Consider the following 20,055-nt stretch of genomic DNA (forward strand, 5'->3'; position numbering starts at 1 on the left):
GTGTGGGGTCTCCTTTCTGGTGATGAAAATGTTTGGGAACTAGATGGAGGTGGATTTGCACAGCATTGTGAACGTACTAAATACCACTGAATTGTTCACTTTAAAATGGTTAATTTTATGTTATGTGAATTTCACCTCAATTTAACCAACAAATTCAATCCCAAGCAACCTTATTTTCCTACCCTGCTTGGTTTTTCTCCATCAGGCATATGACCCTGTCACACACTATATATCTGACTGACTTATCAATTGTCCATCCTGTTTCTTTAAAATGTAAGTTCCAAGAGGATGGGTATTTGGGTCTCTTCTATTAACTCACATATCCCTAAAGAGTCTCTGGCACTCAGGGAATATTTGTTGTGTAAATGAATTAGGAAGAACACAGTGAAGAAGAGTCCTGTCCCCCAAGCTCCACCCCATCTCCTCTTCTAATGGGCTCTTGATCCTCAAATGTGTTAACAATAACCCTCAGTCTGGCCTCATTTCTTCTCCCCTTTCCTGAGGAGCTGATTTCACAGGATCTCACTTGGCTGAGCCCTTTATACCTTCTGTCTGAGAGTTTGAAAGAAGAGGGACACGGGCCATCTGGGTGGCTCAGTCGGTTAAGGGTCTGACTTTGGTTCAAGTCATGATCTCACAGCTCATGAGTTCGAGCCCCACGTCGGGCTCTGTGCTGACAGCTCAGAGCCTGGAGCCTGCTTTGGATTCTGTGTCTCCTTCTCTCTCTGCTCCTGCCCAGCTCATGCTCTGTCCCTCTCTGTCTCTCAAAAAATGAACAAATGTTAAAAAAATTTTTCTTAATAAAAAAAAAAAAAGAAAGAAGAGGGACAGGAGAAGAGACCATGAATCCATCACAATGTAGAGAAACACTGTCTGCTCCTCTGCTTTGTGGCTTCCCACAGCAATTTATGGGAACCCCAGACCGCAGCTATGAAGCCATCCTGTCCCCCAGCCAAGAAGACATCATCCCCAGCTGCTGCACAGGTGGCTCTTCAGGGGGTAACATTTACAGGAACAGGTCAATAGCCATTAATGGAACAGCTACTCTGACACAACCCCGTACCAGGCACTCAGCCAAATTATAAATGGAAGATATCATTCATTCATTCATGTGGTTAACAAACATTCTTTGAGCACCTACTCTGTGCCTTATACTCTGGTCTTTGATTTCACAATTTACAGTTGAATTTACAGCTTAGATGCCAACACTGTATTGACCAGGGTTTCTTGGCTCAGCACTATTGACATTTTGGGCCAGATAACTCTTTGACCTGCGGGTTGATCTAGGTATTGTAGGATGTTTAGCAGGATTCCCAGACCCTTGCACATAGTAAGTGCTCAGTAAACATTTGTTGTCTGAATGAATGAACAAATGAAAGGGGAAAGGATGATGAGAAAGGCCTGGAGAGGCATAGGCTGCTACTCTGGGGTTTGATGTTCAGAGGATGTGTATTATCTTCTTTCATTATCCATCCATCCGATGATCCATCCACTCATTCACCAAGCATTCCCCAGACATCTGGGTTGTGCCTGGAATCTAGGAGACTAGTTTCAAGAACACATAGTTGACCATGAGACACGAAATGTGTTCAGGAATAACTGTAACCCTGGATATAAAGTGATAAGCCATGGCATGAGGGCACACATAGATGGCGTACTGGTCAAGACAAGGACAATGGTTTACTCTATGCCCAGGTTCAGTAACCTAATATTCAAATATTTAATTATAGCAGAAATTAATAGATTTTTATGCCATGCCTAACTCCTCCCTCTAACTCAACCTGAAATCAGCAGGTCTTCATAGGCCTAACCATGGCTGATTGGAAGAGGATGGGCATCTGTCCAGGTGAACCAGACCACTGGCCAATTGTTCTTGTCTTCTCAGAGCCTATATCTTCTTCTTGTTACTCTTATGAATAATATGTCATTATTAATTAACAGCTGTAATTCAATGAACATTCTTATGTACCAGGCATGGTGCTTTTAATGAGTAGTCTCATTTAATTCCCTTAAAGAAAATCAGTCAGTCAGAGACTTTTCATCATGTACGGCAACTCTAGGGACATTTGGGATTTAAGTAAATGCATTTTGGGGAAAGAAGTATGATTATTCAGCTTTCACTTAATCAGAGAAACTAAGTGGTAGGTGGCATTGTAAAGGAAGGCAAGGCACTGGGCAGGCAGATGCTAAGTGGGAGACTGTTCCAGGCATAAGGGAAATGGGGGTGGGTATGAAAAAAAAATCAAGAAAGAGCAATAGAGCCAAGGGAAATTCGGTGTGACTGGATAAAATGGACAGTAAGAATTCTGAAAAAAGCAATGAAATCATCAGGGAGAAGTACAGAGATCTCCCCACCCTCTTTTGGCAGATGAGCAGAACTAAGGTTCTCTCCTCTTCTTCCTGGGGCCTCCAGAAACTCTGAGTTCAGCCTTGGACCTGCCCCTAGGCTGTAGCCCTCACTTCTGTTTGCTGTGCCTATTCTATCCCATGTCATCATCTCTTCATTCTGGTGACTGGCCCCGGGCCCTCCCCATTCCATTGACTTTTCCATGTAATTTGGTGCTCTTGAGCTGGATTGAGACCACCCTGATGAATGCCACATCACTGGCTCAACCAAAAGGGTCAAAGCAAGTCAACATCTTTCACATGAGGTACTGTCAGTTTGACAGGGCCAAGAGCATGAGCTGTGTTTTGGTTAAACTTTATTGTGAGGAATAAATACTCAGTCACACTATGTCATTGTGGCATATAATGCATAGTATATATTTTGTCTCTTCTCCCAGTTCCTGAAATAGGGCTCCTAAAACCCTTGTAATTTTCTGAGTGAGAGGGATGCTAAGAGCATCTTTTATTTTAACATTTGTTCTTTGACCTTGGATCCTGACACAGGTTCTCACTTTTGTCCTAGTGAGGCAACTTTTGGTGGGCTCTTGGAGAGCTTCAGGATGGGGGATGGTCACCAGGAATACCAAGCCATGCCTAAAAGCTTAGAACTTTTAACCCCACCCCGCATCCTTTGGGGACAGGAGCAGCTAGAGATTAAGTTAATAACTGATCATGCCTACATAATGAAGCTTCCATAAAAATCCCTAAAGTACAGAGTTTGGAAGGCTTCCAGGTTGGTGAACACCTCCACATGCCAAGACAGCGGTGCACCATGACTCGACGGAGACAGAAGCTCCTGCACTCAGAACCCTTCCAGTCAGATGTACGTCTTCATCTGGATGTTCATCTGTATCCTTTATTATATCCTTTGTAATAAACTAGCAAACATGTTTTCCTGAGTTCTATGAGCCACTATAGCAAATTACCAAACCTGAGGAAGGGGTTGTGGGAACCCCCAATTTGCAGCCAAGTCAGTCATCTGGGGACCCACTACTTCTGGTTGCCATCTGAAGTGGGGGACAATCTTAGGGGACTGAGCCCTTCATCTGTGGGGTCTACACTAACTCCAGGTAGTTAGTGTCAAATTGAATTGTAGGACACTTAGTTGGTGTCCAGACATAATTGGAGAACTGGTTAGTGTGGGAACCCCATACATTTGCTGTCAGAAGTGGTGTGAGAGTAGAGACAGAGGTTTTTCCTTTTATTTACACAGAGCTTACTATGCACATGCTCAGACATAAATATGGAAGATGGGATTTTATGAAAGAAAGAAAAAAAAAAAAAACAACCCAAGAGAAGTTGTAACTGGGTCAGGCTTCTTGGGAGTCCAGAACTAGGGAGGAATTCTCTATTCTGGATCACTCTAGGGACCATGGCGCTGGTGGGTCTTTACACCACAGCCCCGCCCTCAGCTCCCCTCTGCCTTCCCTCTGGCTCTCTGCTCCTGCTTTTTGTTTCTTTCTTTTTTTTTTTTTTTTTTAATTTTTTTTTTCAACATTTTTTTTAATTTATTTTTGGGACAGAGAGAGACAGAGCATGAACAGGGGAGGGGCAGAGAGAGAGGGAGACACAGAATCGGAAACAGGTTCCAGGCTCCGAGCCATCAGCCCAGAGCCTGACGCGGGGCTCGAACTCACGGACCGCGAGATCGTGACCTGGCTGAAGTCGGACGCTTAACCGACTGCACCACCCAGGCGCCCCCTGCTTTTTGTTTCTTGTCCTAAATTCGCACCTTTTCAGCACAACTTTATTCTCCTTTCCTCCTCCATTCTCTGAACCTGAATGCCTTGCTGCAATTAAACAAATGGTTTTTACCTCCAAGTTAATGACAGAGATGATGACTCATTAATACAAGAAAGGTATTTCCCCTTCCAAGGGTGATGTACTCAGTTTTTTTTTTTTAATATTTTATTTTTTAGTAATCTTTACACCCAATGTGGGGCTCGAACTCACAACTCCAACAGCAAGATTTGCATGCTCCACCAACTGAGCCAGCCAGGTACCCCTGTATTCAGCTTTTGAGTTAAAAAAGAGAAGCTGTCAATCACATGTGGCTATCTTGGTAAGTAAAAAAAAAAAAAAAAAAAAAAAAAATTAAAAATAAGTAAATGAATAAATAAACTTGGTTCCTCAAAATATTAAATAGAATTATGATATGATTCATCAATTACACTTTGGCCATATACCCCAAAGAGTTGAAAACAGCGATGTGAACAGAAATTTGTGCAACCATGTTTGTAGCTGCATTATTCACAATATGCCACAAAAGGTGGAAACAAGCCAACTGTCCATCGATGAATAAATGGATAAACAAAATATGTTCTAGTCACATAATATAATATTGTCTAGCCTTAAAAAGGAAGGAAATCCTGGGGCACCTTGGTGACTCAGTCAGTTGAGCATCTGACTCTTGATTTAGGCTCAGATCATGATCCTAGAGTCATGGGATCGAGCTCTGCATTGGGCTCCATGCTGAGCATGAAGTCTGCTTTAAGAGTCTCTCTCTCTCTTTCTTCTCTCTCTCTCTCCCCACTCACTCTCTCTCTCAAATTAAAAAAAAAAAATGTTTTTAGAAAAGGAAGGAAATCCTGACACATGCTACAATATGGATGAACCTGGGAGACATTATGCCAAATGAAATAAGCAGACACAAAAGGACAAATATTGTAGGACTCCAATTATATGAGGGACCTGAAATAGTCAAGTTCATAGAGACAGAAAGTGGTTTCCAGTGGCTGGGAGAAGAGATGGGGAGTTAGTGTTTAATGGAGGCAGAGTTTCAGCTTGAGGTGATGAAAGAGTTCAGAGATGGATGTTGGTGATGGTTGCCATGTGAATGTACTTAATACCATTGAACTGTATACTGAAAAGTGGTTAGAATGGTGGGGCACTTGGGTGGCTCAGTCAGTTGAGCATCTGGCTCTTGATTTTGGCTCAGGTCATGATCTCACAGTTTGTGATTGAGCCCGACACTATCAGCACGGAACATGCTTGGGATTCTCTCTCTCTCTCTCTCTCTCTCTCTCTCTCTCCCTGCCCCTCCCTTGCTTGCATGATCCCTCTCTCTCAACTAAACATTTTTTTTAAATGGTTAGAATGGTAAAAAACTGTTATGTTTATTTTACCACCATCTCAAAAATGTTTTTGGGTTTTGGAAAGTTAGAGGTAGTCAATCCATCTCTCATTTGAGTGACAGCATTTCTTGTGTTAGTTGGATTAAAAGAGAAGCTGGCACAACTGTCACAGGGAATGAGAAAAGGGAAGGAAACTGAGCCTTCAGTGTACCTGAGTCACATCCAATAGCATATTCCATGATCCATCTATTACCAGGAGATGCCAGGGCAAGGGCACCAAGGAAAAGATGACAGAATAGATGGCCTGCCAGGATGATGGACCTAAGACACATCCCAGCACCCAGGAAAGTTGCCTCCTGGAATTTAGGTCCTTGCTTGTCTCTGTACTTCAGGGAAGCTGTTCACTATGGAAGCACATAAATTGTATCTCTACCTGTTTTGGGTTTCAGAGATGTCATCTGCCAGCCTCCCAGTGAACTTTGTAAGGGTTCCCAGCAATGCTTCTTAAATAGGAATGCTTCGGGTATGAGTAACAAAAAAGTCCAATTAAACTGACTTAAATAATGTATATTTAAAAAGAAGTCCCAGGTAGAGTGGATTCAGAATTAGTTAACCCTTGGGGCACCTGGGTGGCTCAGTCGATTAAGTGTCTGACTTTGGCTCAGATCATGGTTTTGCAGTTTGTGAGTTCAAGCCTCACATAGGACTCTGTGCTGATGATGCAGAGCCTGTTTGGGATGATCTCTCTCTCCCTCTCTCTCTGCCTCTCCCTCACTCGTGCTTCCTCTCTCACAAAACAAATAAATAAACTTAAAAAAAAGTTAATCCAGTGGCTTCAACCAAGTTCTTTCCGTTGTTTTGCTCTGCCGTCCTGAGCATGTCACATTTGAAAGACCATTTCTTCTCATATCTCTTTCTTAAGAATGACCTCCTTCTTCAGAAGATTCCTAAAAGGGATGCCTGGGTGGCTCAGTTGGTTAAGTGTCAACTCTTGATTTCAGCTCAGGTTGTGATCTCACAGTTCGTGAGTTCGGGCCCTGTGTCAGGCTCCACACTGTCAGTACAGAGCCTACATGAGATTCTCTCTCTCTGCTTCTCCTTTGCTCATTCTCTCTCTCTCTCTCTCTCTCTCTCTCTCTCTCTCTCTCAAAATAAATAAACATTAAAAAAAAAAAAGAAGATCCCAACTTTCCCTCATGTTTCAGTGTCCATAATGGGCTTTTGTACCCATTCCTGAAGCAGTCACCTACAGATAGAATGGGATTAACATGATACCCCTGAGTTGGGGATAGAGTTCTCTTTCCTGAGGGTTTGAAACCTGAACAAAACTGGGAACACTGTTAACAAAGAAAAAAAGAATAGAGTTTGAGTGGACAATCAAGTGTCTGCTAACCCCCCAGATAATGATAAACTCTGGAGATTAATTGAATCTTGGAAAGAGTTATTTTGGGCTTGCCTCTGTATTAACTAAGTGGATGAAGAGTCTGATTTCTGATACTCTGGGCCAAAGATGGCTCACCTCCAGGTTTCACTCCAGCCTGTGAGAAGGGGAAAGAGAAGAGTGGAGGGCATGCTCTTTTTTTTTTAGGTCATGACCTCAGCACACAGAGTCCTTTCTATTTCCTGCCCCAAGTATAACCTGGCTCCCCACTGAGAGACCTCAAAGCCCTCCCCAGAGGATGCTAATCCTTTTCCCACTCTCCTGGTGTCCTCCATACTCTCTGCCTCTAGTCCCAGATCCATGAGCCCCCATCTTGAGTAAACTCAGAGGCTCACAGCATCTGGCTGAACCACCTTCTATGCCTTTCCATTGCTGATGTCTACCAATCAACCAGTCAATTCATTAATCAACCCTTATTCTTAGCAGACTTTGGCATCTAGCTCATCCTTCCCCCTGACCCCAGTTCCTACCACCATATTGATGACTTTAATGGTTGTAAGATGACCCAAGACATGGTCAACCTCCTGGTCATTGTCCCTGCTCTTTCCCTGCTCATTCCAATTATTTTCACCTTCACTCTATTTTAGCTACCACATCCTTTGACCATGTCCTGGACGTCAGTTTCTCCTGGAACTAGTCTTACATTTCTCTGGCCACCAGTTGTATCCTCTGGGGTTTTTGTTTGTTTGTTTGTTTGTTTGTTTGTTTGTTTGTTTGTTTTTTCAGTTGTTTTAGGCTTAGCAGTTCTTTGAACTCCAGAATCCTTTGACTATTCTACTTTTTTCCTCTCAGGACCCTCCTTCCTTCACAGTCCAGCATAGATTCCCTGGTCCTCATTTTAGCCACTTTCTTGCCAGTGCTGGAGTAGTAGACATTGTGGACTACTGCCCAACATCCACCCCAATCCAGATGATTGATCCAAGCTGGTCATGGTCACTTCCTCTTGCTTTCCAGAGGAGGATCAGGAGTGTGACTCACTTCCAGCACTAGAGAGTAGAGTGAGGTGAGGAGAAAGGGGCTCCAGGAAAGATTTTCCCATCAGAGAGACAGAAGAATTGATTTTCTTTCTGAGGATGAAACAACAAGGGCAGCAGTGCAGAGAGATGGAAAGAACCTGGATCCCTGAAGATGTTTTCAAGCCCCAAATCAACCCCTTCTATATTTTGCCTTCCCTCTGGGTAGCCTCTATATGAGATAATACTTTCTTTTCTATTTCAGCCAGTCTGTGTCTGGTATTCTGTTACCTTCAGACAAAAGCACCCTAACTAACATAATTCTAGACTTCCAGCAAAAGCTCAGCCCTGGATCAATGTAAATTTCCTTCTATTCTATTTTCATATTTGTTCTGCTAAGACTGATAGAGCAGTGGGTCCTCTAAAACCTCAGACATCTCTCTACCATCCACCGTTAGAAGGAAATTCCCAGTTCTTCCCATCCAACCCCAGCCTCTGTGATTAGGGTTGCAGAAGACCTAGTTATTACCTGAAGTGGCCAGATGTCTTGGTCAGGAAATCAATTTTTGAAGTTCCCAAAGAAAGTGTGTGTTATGGGTTTGGATGGAGTGGAGGGAAGGGAAGATCCTGGGATTAACGGAAATCCAGCATTCGTGAGAAGGATAGAGTAATTTTACCCAAATAAATGGAGTGAACCAATCATTCCCAGTGCCCGGGCTGAGTTGGAGACAAAGAAAAGCTTTCTGCTCTGTGTCATGGGGATGGCAAGGGACAGGAGCCCCAGGGAAGGGTAACTGAGGGGGGCAGAGGGGCAGAAATGTAGCTCCATGCACACTGTTTCAGGAACAAATGTAAAAGACCAAAATAGACATACTAGATGCCAATGCTTACAAATTCTAAAACTATCTGAACTACTTGGCAAGGCCTGATGGGTCCCTGGGTGTGGAGGTGGGAGGCAGATCCTGTAGGTGGGAAGGCCCGGGCCCCTGTTATAATCTCAGTCACGTAGACTGCTGCAATAACCAATTCATGGTTTTTAGTTCTCACTGCCACCCTGGAATTCCGGTTTTCCCTGTTGGCTCTCTTCTCCTGTTCACCATAGCAACTGTTTTGAATCTTCTTCACTCGCATCAAACCTCCCACCCCTCTGCCTTCTCCTTCTCTCTCCACAGATACATCTGCCTCTTATTTCCCACAGAAAATGGATGCCATCTGACTAGGTCCTGCCCTCACCATCCTCAGTTACCCGCAACTGTACTCACCTTTTCCTCTATCCCACAGACAGCAGTACTGTCCAAAAGAACTTTCTACAATGGTGTAAATGTTCTGTATCTTCACTGTCCAATATAGTATGAGCCACATGTAGCTACTGAGCACTTGAAATATGGTGAGTACAAATGAAGAACTGAATTTTAAATTTCATTTAACTTTTTTAAAATTTTTTAATGTTTTTTTTTTTTGTTGTTGTTGTTGTTGTTTGAGACAAAGAGAGACAGCATGAGCAGGGGAGGGGTGGGGGTGGGGGGGAGACACAGAATCTGAAGCAGGCTCCAGGCTCTAAGCTGTGAGCACAGAGCCTCACGCAGGGAGAGAGAGAGAGAGAGAGAGAGAGAGAGCACACATGTATGAGTAGGGGAGTGGCAGAGAAACAGGGGGACAGAGGATCTGAAGTGGGCTTTGTGCTGACAGCAGACAGCCCCATGTGGGGCTTGAACTCACAAACCGAACCATGAGATCATGACCTGAGCAGAGGTCAGACACTTAACTGACTGAACCATCCAGGCACCCCCAATTATTTTAAATGTAAATGACCATATATGGTTAGTTTCTACCTTTTTAGGCAGCACTGGTTTAATGTAACTCAAAGAAAACCTGTTTTGAATACCAGGGCACTGGGATCTCTCCTAACTCTGTGACATCCCTAAGCAGTAGACTCTTGATCAACTTGTTACAAAAATTCTGAATTAGATAATGAGAGGGAAGGAAGAGAGGGTCAGAAAGGCATGTTCATGAGAAATTGCCATGGAGAAATACAGAGGAAAAAAAGCATCATTTGACATGCTTTTTTTAAAATATTTTTTTAAATGTTTATTCATTTTTTGAGAGACAGCGAGTGGGGGAGGGCAGAAAGAGAAGGAAACAGAATCTGAAGCAGGCTCCAGGCTCTGCACAGTAAGCCCAGAACCTGCAGCGGGGCTCGAACCCATGAACTGTGAGATCATGACCTGAGCCGAAGTTGAATGCTTAACTGACTGAGCCACCCAGGCGCCCCAATATGCTTTGTTTTTTTAGTGGCTCCAGTTGCCAAGAAAGAAACCACAGTGAATCTTGGCTCAAACATTGTACTCCTGAAGGAGAATAAGAGGCTCCCTTCATAGTATCTTTACTGCAAATCCACACTGGTATTGACACCAACACAGAGTCTGGTGGGAGGAGGACCTAAACACCAGCCAGGTGACAGTGTGGTGTCAGTTATTTCAAAAGGAATCCAGTTATCTTTGTTTGGATTCTCTACTGAAATGCAAAATGTACACAACACAAACAGAACAGTAAGTTACTTGCATGTTCCTTTGTGTAGCTGATTTTGCTCATTAAAATTTTTTCTAATGTTTATTTATTTGGGGGGGGCACAGAGAGAGAGGGAGACACAGAATTGGAAGCAGGCTCCAGGCTCCAAGCAAGCTGTCAGCACAGAGCCAGACACGGGGCTTGAACTCATGGACCTCGAGATCATGACCTGACCCAAAGTCGGACACTTAACTGACTGAGCCACCCAGGCGCCCCTGAGTTGTGCTCATTTTTTATCATTCTATCACATTTCAAACAGTTACACATCTTTTGAAATATAAAAAGTTAGAATACCACATCCTCCTACCTCCACCGACCTCCTCTAAATGGCTAGCCAATGGCTCTGAGATCATATTTTGGGTAATTTTTCTCCTTTGGTTTTAAACGTTTTTGTCATATGCTAAGTACTCACCTATCTTTGTGTTCAATACTTGACTCTATCCTGTTACATTAATTTATCTGTCACTTTCCTCACTAGTGCCCTTGCTTTATATTGTTCTTGCTACCCCCTGTGGCCACGGGCTTATTGGTGAACAGCTCTTCCGTTGGTTTCCGGGTATACACTCCCTTCTGGTTTTCCTCTCCTTCCCTGATGCTTGTTCGTCCCCTCGGTGTTGGATCCTTTAGGGATCCATCCTCAGCCCCGCCCTCCATGTCACTATACCTTCTCCCTGGGCAGATTCCCTGCCTCCATTCTTGCCCCTTCTGTCTGCGTTCCACTGTGCAGCCAGAGTGATTTTCACTAAAGTGTAAGTGAGGTGTTACGACTCTGCTTACAAATCCACCTATTGCTGTCAGGATAGATACGTTCCTGACTCCTTAACAACAGCCTTAACAACAGGATACGTTCCTGACTCCTTAACAATAGGAGGTTGGAAAAGACTGAGCTTCCCCCAAAGTGGACCCTGAGACAAGGATTCAGACGCAAGTAGTTTATTTGGGAGGTGAAGTTAGGAAGGGCACTGGGGAAATGGGACAGGGAGGGAAGGCAGTCAATATAAGAAGCATTCAAGAACAGGTCGTGCTGTAGGCATCTGGGGCTCAATCCCACTAGGGACCTTTGGGAAACTGCACAGACTGCATCGTCCCACCTGAGAGCAGTAGTTAACCTGAGTCTCCCAGCCTAGGACCCTGTATTCCCTGAGAGCTACATTTCTTTCTCCCTTTCCTTCCCTTTCTCTCCTCCCAGCCTTTCCTCCCTCCCCCCACTCTGCTCCCTTCCTTCCCCTTCTCCCCTCCTCCCCCCCTTCCCCAATGGGTCCCTGACACCATGTTTGTTCTGTGACCCCGCCCACAACCTTAAGCTGATTGGACTAGAGATAAATAGCTAGACCAATCAAATTCACTCCTCTGGGACTCCAGAATTAAGCTGTAGGTCTGGGCTTTGACAGGAACTGTGGCCAACCTGATGTGGCTGCCTTGATGACCTTGTTTGGTGACATGCCCTCGGAGCAGTAGAGAAGTCCAGTGCTTAGAGAGATATGCAGTGGGTACACAGAGAATCAGGCAGAAAGAGGACCCACAGCTTCAGACAAACTGCAAGTGCAACCTCAGAGCAGGACATTTTAATTTCCATGTCTATTAGTAAGTTCTTACCACGTTGGGCCACGTTTCCTGCACTTGTTAAGATCATAGTGTTTCCTCAAAAAACTACCTTTTCTGCTGAAGGAAGTCACTTGATTTTCTGACTTGTAACCAGAAACACACACACACACACACACACACACACACACACGCCCTTGACTAAGAGAAATTCACCCAAGCCCCATTCCATTCAAGACTTAACTTCCTACTTCACAAAGAAACAGAGACCACCATTCTTGACACTCCACTTTGAACATCTTTGAATGGCTCAAATGTTTCCATATTAACTACCTCTCTCCCCCAATCTCCTCTTGATGCTACATTTCCCATTAAAAATCACCCTTGGGGTGCCTGGGTGGCTCAGTCAGTTAAGCGTCCGACTTCAGGTCGGGTCATGATCTCACAGTTCATGAGTCCGAGCCCTGCATCGGGCTCTGTGCTGACAGCTCAGAGCCTGGAGCCTGCTCTGCATTCTGTGTCTTCCTCTCTCTGCTCCTCCTCTGCTCACTCTCTGTCTCTGTCTCTCTCTCTCAAAAATAAAAAAAACATTAAAAAAATTTTTTTTTAAAAAGCACCCTTAACCCTCAAGCTGAGCTTAGAAGGAAAGTGGTCCACATCCGGTCTCCACTATCTCCCTCTAATCAGTCCTTACAAGCACTATTATTTTGTGGGGAAGTGTGCCATTCTAAAGATATGATTTTAAGTGTCTATGGGATTTTTAGATCTGGGGGTTCATAGATTGTACCAGTGTGGAGCTCAGAAGGCAGATTTGGTCTGGAGATATAGATTTTTAAAACAGAATGCATGAGTATGGTAGAAAAACTTCATAGAAAGGTAAGAAATAAGTTTCTTGACAAACACTAACTAATCCTCCAATTCCCTCCCCAGAGACCATCTTGTATATCCCTCCAGACACAGCCAGCTTCATGGACATGGGATCTGTGCAGTTCCATTAAGGACCCATACTTAAGAGAGACCTGAGCTTGGTCTAATGCTCTGCTGTTGCCATCTTGAAGTTCCTTATCTTGAATAAGGGACCCCCCTGCACTGGTCCCCCAAATTAGTAGTAGGTTTTATTTCCAGCTACATTCCATGCATAGTTAAACACGTGATATACACATATACCCCTCTTTCCATCTCCTTTTCTTTTAGCATTTGGTGATTCTAAAAGAATGTGTGTGGATGAAATCTCCCAGGGAGAAGATACAAAAGTTATTAGTGCAATTTACCAAATATTTCTGCTTCTTCTGTTTCTGGGTGAGATTGCATTTCCTGATTCCCTGGGACCAAGTTCCTGGGATCAAGTGACTAATTTTGACCAGTGAGTTAGGGGCAAAATGGAATGCATCGTTTCTAGATCAGAGCATTTAAATGCCACTCTAAGACCTGCCAGATTTCTCATTCAAGAGTTCAAGATAGTGGCTATTCCATTAGTTTTGTTTTCTGAGTGACTATGATGAGCAGAGCCTCCCAGGTGACCCATGGTGAATATTTATTGTGGATGAGAAATAAAACGACATCGTTTTTAAGCCATGGGATTTGGGAGGGCTGTTTGTTATTGCAACATCACCTGTCATGACTGATAAAAATATAAAAAATGCTGAGGCAGAATTTGCTGGAACTGACACATAAAAGGAGAAGAGTCCTAGAAAGATACGACAAAGAACATAGAGGCAAAGACAAAAAACTAGGAGAAAGGGCCCAAGGGAGTCATGAAGATCAAGGGAATAAATTGCTCAAGAGGTAGAGAGTGGTACATGGTGTTGGTCCAAAAGGCGAGGTGAAATAAGGAACAAAACATATCACTAAATATGGCAACTGATAACTTATCAGTAAGCTTATTAAGAACAGTACCCATGAGGGGCTCCTGGGTGGCTCAGTCGGTTAAGCGGCCGACTTTGGCTTAGGTCATGATCTCACAGTCTGTGAGTTCGAGCCCCGCATCGGGCTCTGTGCTGACAGCTCAGAGCCTGGAGCCTGTTTCAGATTCTGTGTCTCCCTCTCTCTGACCCTCCCCTGTTCATGCTCTGTCTCTCCCTGTCTCAAAAATAAATAAAACGTTAAAAAAAATTAAAAAAAAAAAAAAAAGAACAGTACCCATGAAGTGGTGGTGGGAGAAATAGCAGACAGAGGGCTGAGGAAGCGGAGAAGGAAGAGCATGAGATATCATTGTCTGAGTTCAGCAGAAAGACCAGGATCCCTGCCACGAGCACTTTTGAGAAGGGTCGAGAAAATTTGCATTCAATCTCACCTTTCTCCTGCTCTCCAGTCTCCCGAACTGAGAGCCAGGAGGTAATGTAGCCCCTGGTGCAGCTCACATGAGTAAGAAAGTAAAATTTAGCTCAGACTGGAAAAGTAAAAACTGGCTTGGCCGCTTAGCAATCTGGAAGAGCAGTAATGAGTAAAGTCAGCTGCAAAAATAACACCAAACAGTATTTCACTGTACCTGTAAAGTGATAATACCACCACCCCCAATCTTTTTTGTTTTAAAGATAAACTTTCATTTTACTGTAGGGGATAAGCTTAGGAATCCCCCAGGCTTACATCAATGGGTTAACAAGGCATAAAGAAATACAAAGTCATAACATGCTCACACCCAAGTTTGCGTAAGCCAGATTGGCACCCCAAGAATAGGGCACCCCAAGAAAAGGGAGGCGCAAAGGTGCCAGAAATAGGGAGGTGCAAAGGCACCCCAAAATAGAGAGGGAGAGGCAAAGGTCTGAAATAGAAACGGTGCAAAGGTGCCCAATATATAGGTATATGAAATAAACAAGATTAGATGTTCAGGGTGGAAGCACCCCAATTTAGTACTATAGCAGAAAATCTGCTTTCACAGGAGAATAGGACCAGGTTAGGTAAATTGGTGAATTGGACTATGGACCACTGTGCTGCAGGCAAAGCAGCCCAGAGTGGAGATGGTTAACAAAAGAAAAGGTGCCTTATTAACCCTGAGGTTATTCCCCCATCTGTCTCATCCCCTAGGCTGGCTAAGGTAAACAGAGGTGCTGCCTCACGTCCGAGGTAAACAACCTTCCTCCCGACTGCCTGATGCCCGGATTTTGTGTTATATTGACCCAAACCCCAAACACTGTATATCTTCAAAACCCCCCTTTGCCCTCACGTCCCCAAGTTAATGTTCTTAGTTTCTTTATCTCTTTGTACATGCCCATCACGTTTGTAAACCTTCTGGCATGAATGGATACAGGGCAAGGACCCTTAATCAGGGCTTTTGTCTTTTCTCGTACATTAGCCATCTCTCGCTTTAATCCTCATCTGCTCTTTTGCTGGCCAAAAAAAACTTTAGACTTAGAATCTACGACATTTTACAACAGTTTTAAGTTTGCAGAAAAATCACAAAGATAGTACACAGCTTTTCCATATATCCTATACCCGGTTTCCTTGATTATTAACATCCTACATTAGTATGGTACATTTTTATAATTAATCAATATTGATATATCAATATTAACTAAAGTTCATATTTTATTCACATTTCTTTAGTTTTTAAATGGTGTTCCTTTTCTGTTTTAGGATCCTATCTAGGTTATCACATTACATTTAGTTGTCATGTCTCCTTAGCCTCCTCTTGGTTGTGACAATTTATTAGGGTTTTCATTGTTTTTGATGACCTTGAGAGTTTTGAAGGGTATGTTAGGTGTATTGTAGCACCCCCACTCCCATTTTTTTGAGTGATTGTTGCTTTCCTACTGAGAAATATCATCCTCTAAAATAATAAACTATCAGAAAATTTGCTATTGGGAATTCCATCAATAAGAACGAAATACTCCACTTTTGCCTGGAGGATCTAAATCACAACCTTGCCAAAGAGAAGCAGCCTCAAATTGCATCTCAGGTACAAAGCTTCAGATAAAGGGTTTCTAGACACAACATTCAACATCCATCTTAGCTTTATTGCTTCCAAGGAAGCAGGGCCCTGGGTCCACTTTGCAATCCAGATCTAAAGATGACCGTTGTATACAAACCTGCTTTGCTCTGAGTCTATCAAAATCTGTTTTCATTTAAATTTAATCTAAACCCCACCATTCCCCATAATCCTATGATAGCTCTGTCCCTTTAATGATGCCCCTAGATCCTCTGGCATGAGCTTTTTCTCATGGAATGAGTCAGTAAACCTAGTTTTGTTGAATGGTAAGTTTGTTTCTGATGGTCTTAGGCTGACTGGCCTACATCACACGTGTAACTCAGGGGGCACAGAAGAGGGCAGAGAGTGGATCTAGAGGGTCACGCAGGAAATATCCAGTATAGAAATAAAGCCCTCTTCCCCTCCCAGCCCCAGCAGATCTGATGCCCCCCTCCCACCCACCACCCCCATCTACAGACCAGAGTGCTGTGGAGGATGTGTGAGAGGGAGGAGAGGAAGATCTTCATTCACCCAGTGTTCACAGACATCTGGGGTTGAACAAAGGGTTGTAGAAATGAATTAGTCAGTCTCTGAGTGGGCCTTGAGACAGTAGAAAGATCTAGGCCCCTTTATTAAGTCACAATGGAAACACTGGGTCTCCTGACATTTGAAAGGCTGCCCCTTTCCCCTAACTGAAATGAGTCCAAAAAAGTCAAAGAAAAAAGGGGATAAAGCAGAATTCTAAAAATGCCCTTCCTTTGAACACCATCTTTGTGCAGGCATCTGGGGGAGGCCGGCTGGGGCAGGGTTATCTGCCAGCCAGGCCTGTAGGACTTCGCTTCTCTTGTTTATCCCCGGCCACATCTGGGGCAGCTGCCAGGACCCGCCCCCACTCTGCCGTCATTGGAGGAACTCAAACTTAAAGGCTCCTGCTAAGAATCAGGATGTTTCATTTTCCTCTTACTGGTGGGCTTGCTGTGGCTGGTCTGGGAAGGCTGAGCCCTGGTCCAGACCCTTGTGGACAGTGAGTCTCTTGCCATGGCAGCCTGCTGCAGCTGGAATGATGTTTTCCAGTATGAGACAAACAAAGTCACCCGGATCCAGAGCATGAATTATGGCACCATTAAGTGGATCTTCCACATGATCGTCTTTTCCTACGTTAGGTAAGTGGGGTGTGGGGATGACCCCGGATGTCTGCAGGGGTTGACAGCACAAGAAACCTCAAGGTGCAGCTTTTGGTGCATAGCCTGAATTCCACGTGGTTTTAAATCTGAGACTTTTTTCTGATAGCAAGCTGGGGCTGGAGGTGGGAGTGGGTGTTGGGGTGGGAGAGGCAGGTGGTTGGAGGGGGGTGTGTGGGAAACAGTGCCAGGCTGCTGCAGAAAGAAGCCACAAGAGGCAAAGCCATACTCAGGGTTCTACCCCAGGCCTGCCAGGGTGAGCTGGGCAAGGTATGCCCGGGAAAAGTGGGAAACAGGGCAACACCCTGGATTCCTAGGGAGGAAACAAGGATTCGGGGCACGCCTGGTGATAATGCTGGCATCTGTCTGAGTCATCACTGCTTAGGGGAGGAATAGGACCAGACTTGTCAATGTAACCAGGTCCTCTCCAGTGGCAGAAAGCCCCCCTTGCTCATTTTTGGTTTTGGTTTTGGTTTTTAAGTTTACTGAGATATAATTCACACACTATACAACTCTCTCGTTTGAAGTGTACAATTTAGCAGTTTTCAGTATATTCAGAGTTGTGCAACCATCACCACAATCCATTTCAGATTTTCATCACCTCCAAAACCAGCTCCACATCCCTTAGCCATCACTCCAAACCCTTCTGCTCACCTGTAGCTCTGGTGACCCACTGATCTACCCTCTGTCTCTAGGATTTGCCTGTTCTGCACATTTCATATAAATGGAATCAGGCAGTATGTGGTCCTTTGTGTCTGGCTTCTTTCACTCTGCATTATGTTTTCTTTTTGTTTGTTTAAGTGTATTTATTTATTTTGACAGAGACAGCACGAGCGGGGGGAGGGGCAGAGAGAGAACCCCAAACGGGCTCTGCATTGCCAGCACAGAGCCTAATGTGGGGCTGGAACTCCCAAATGGTGAGATTATGACCTAAGCCAAAATCAAGAGTCAGGTGCTTAACTGACTGAGCCACCCAGGTGCCCCTGCATCATGTTTTCAAGGTGTATTCATGCTGGAAAATGTATCTCTATTTCATTCCTTTTGATGGCCAAGTAATATTCCATTGTATGGATAGACTGTTTTCTTTTGGTGGACATTTGGGTTGTTTCCAGTTTGGGGCTATTATGAATAATGGTGCTATGAATACCAGTGTACATGTGTTTGCATGAACATGTTTTCAGTTTTCTGGTGTACTTACTAGTGAAACTGAAAGATCATTTAGTAACTCTACTTTTGACCTTTTGAGGAACCACCCACCTGTTTTCAAAGTGGCTGCACCATTTCATGTTCCCACCAGCAGTGTGTGTCCCATTCCTCCACATCCTCAACAAACACTTGTTCTTGTTTGTTTTTTTGGTCATGGGCATCCTAGTGAGCTGTGAGTGGTTCTCACTGTGGTTTTGATTCAGGGTTACCTAAAGGCTAACGCCCCATTGCTCTTTGTGATGATAATAATGAAAACTTGCATCTCTATAGGCAGGCAGTGTAGTTTACTGGCTAAGGGTTAGAGCAATTATTTTATAATCCTGGGTAAATTTCCTTGGCCAGGTCACTTAACCTCTCTGAGCCTCCCTTTCTGCATCTGCTCATAGAGTTATCATAATTAAACAAGAAAAGGCATGACAAGTGCTTATCGATGTCTGGCATAGGGTAAGAGCTCCACAAATAGCAGCTATTTAAAAAAAATAATCTTTTTGACTTAAAAATAGAATTATCACAGGGGCACCTGTGAGGCTCAATCAGTTAAGCATCTGACTCTTGATTTCCACTCAGGTCATGATCTCACAGTTCATGAGTTCCAGCCCCACACTGAGCTTCAAAGCCTGCTTGGGGTTCTCTCTCTCTCTGCCCCTCCCTTGCTCATGTAATCTCTCTCTCTCAAAATAAATAAATAAACTTAAAAAATAGAATTACCACAAGATCCAATAATTCCACTACTGGGTGTTTACCCAAAGGAAATGAAAATTCTAACTTGAAAAGATATATGCACTCTTACGTTTATAGCAGCATTATTTACAGTAGCCAAGATATGGAAGCAACCCAAGTGTCCATTGATAGATGAGTGGATAAAGAAGATGTGGTATATATATACAATGGACTATTACACAGCCATAAAATGAATGAAAGCTTGCCATTTGCAATGGACAGAGCTAGAGAGTATAATGCTAAGAGAAATAAATCAGTCAAGACAAATACCATATGATTTCATTCATATGTGTAATTTAAGAAACAAAACAAATAAACAAACAAAGAAAAAGGGGATGCAAACAAACAGACTTAAATACAGACAACAAACTGGTGGTTGCCAGAGGGGAGGCGGGTGGGAGGGATGGGTGAAATAGATAAAGGAGATTGAGTACACTTATCCTGATGAATACTGGGAAAGGTATAGAATTGTCGAATCATATTGTACACCCGAAATGAATACAATACTATGTTAATTATACTTGACTAAAACAAGAGTCTATTTTCATATACATTCTCTCCTTTGACTACCAAAGTAACCATGCCCATGCCTGGGATTTGAGGTCTGGAAATGTGGATTCAATAATCTTTCACTTCAGGGTCCATAGGTGGCTCAGTCGATTAAGCATCCAACTTCAGCTCAGGTCATAATCTCATGTTTCGTGAGCCCACATCGGGCTGTTAGTGCAGAGCCTGCTTTGGATCCTCTGTCCCCCTTCTCTCTCCACCCCCCGCCCCCCCCGCTCATGCTTGCTCGCTCTCTTTTCTCTCTCAAAATAAATAAACATCAAAAAGTTTTTTTAAAAAATCCTTCGCCTCTTTAAACCTTGGTTTCCTCACCTGTAAAATGAGGACAAAGTTTGTCATAAGAATTAAATGAGTTACTAAATACAAAGTTGCTTGAGAAATACCTGGTGTATGGCAACCCCTTACCAAGTATTAATTCTTATTAATATTATTAGGATTATCATGATTTGATTCATATGTTTATTACGCAACAAATACTGAATAATAAACATATATAGTACATTCTAAAATAAGG

The 20,055-nt window shown here is 43.6% G+C and overlaps 2 protein-coding genes across 5 annotated transcripts in view; one reads left to right on the forward strand and one right to left on the reverse strand.

Annotated features, from left to right (window-relative positions):
- The window catches only part of IFT81 (intraflagellar transport 81), a 229,763-nt gene that overhangs the window by 140,765 nt on the left and 68,943 nt on the right, over nt 1-20,055 (reverse strand). The window lies entirely within an intron of this gene.
- Nucleotides 16,358-20,055, forward strand: part of P2RX7 (purinergic receptor P2X 7) — a 53,652-nt gene continuing 49,954 nt past the window's right edge. For 2 of the 4 annotated variants that reach the window (XM_040444154.1, XM_040444148.1), the window contains exon 1: nt 16,358-17,030. In XM_040444154.1, coding sequence (XP_040300088.1) covers nt 16,906-17,030 — 125 coding nt within the window. In that variant the 5' untranslated portion in view covers nt 16,358-16,905. The remainder of the gene's footprint in view (nt 17,031-20,055) is intronic. The other 2 variants (XM_040444151.1, XM_040444153.1) reach the window with 2 other exon arrangements.

Source organism: Herpailurus yagouaroundi, unplaced genomic scaffold, assembly GCF_014898765.1.
Source record: "Herpailurus yagouaroundi ecotype Mexico unplaced genomic scaffold, PumYag 191, whole genome shotgun sequence".
Taxonomy (NCBI): Eukaryota; Metazoa; Chordata; class Mammalia; order Carnivora; family Felidae; genus Herpailurus; species Herpailurus yagouaroundi.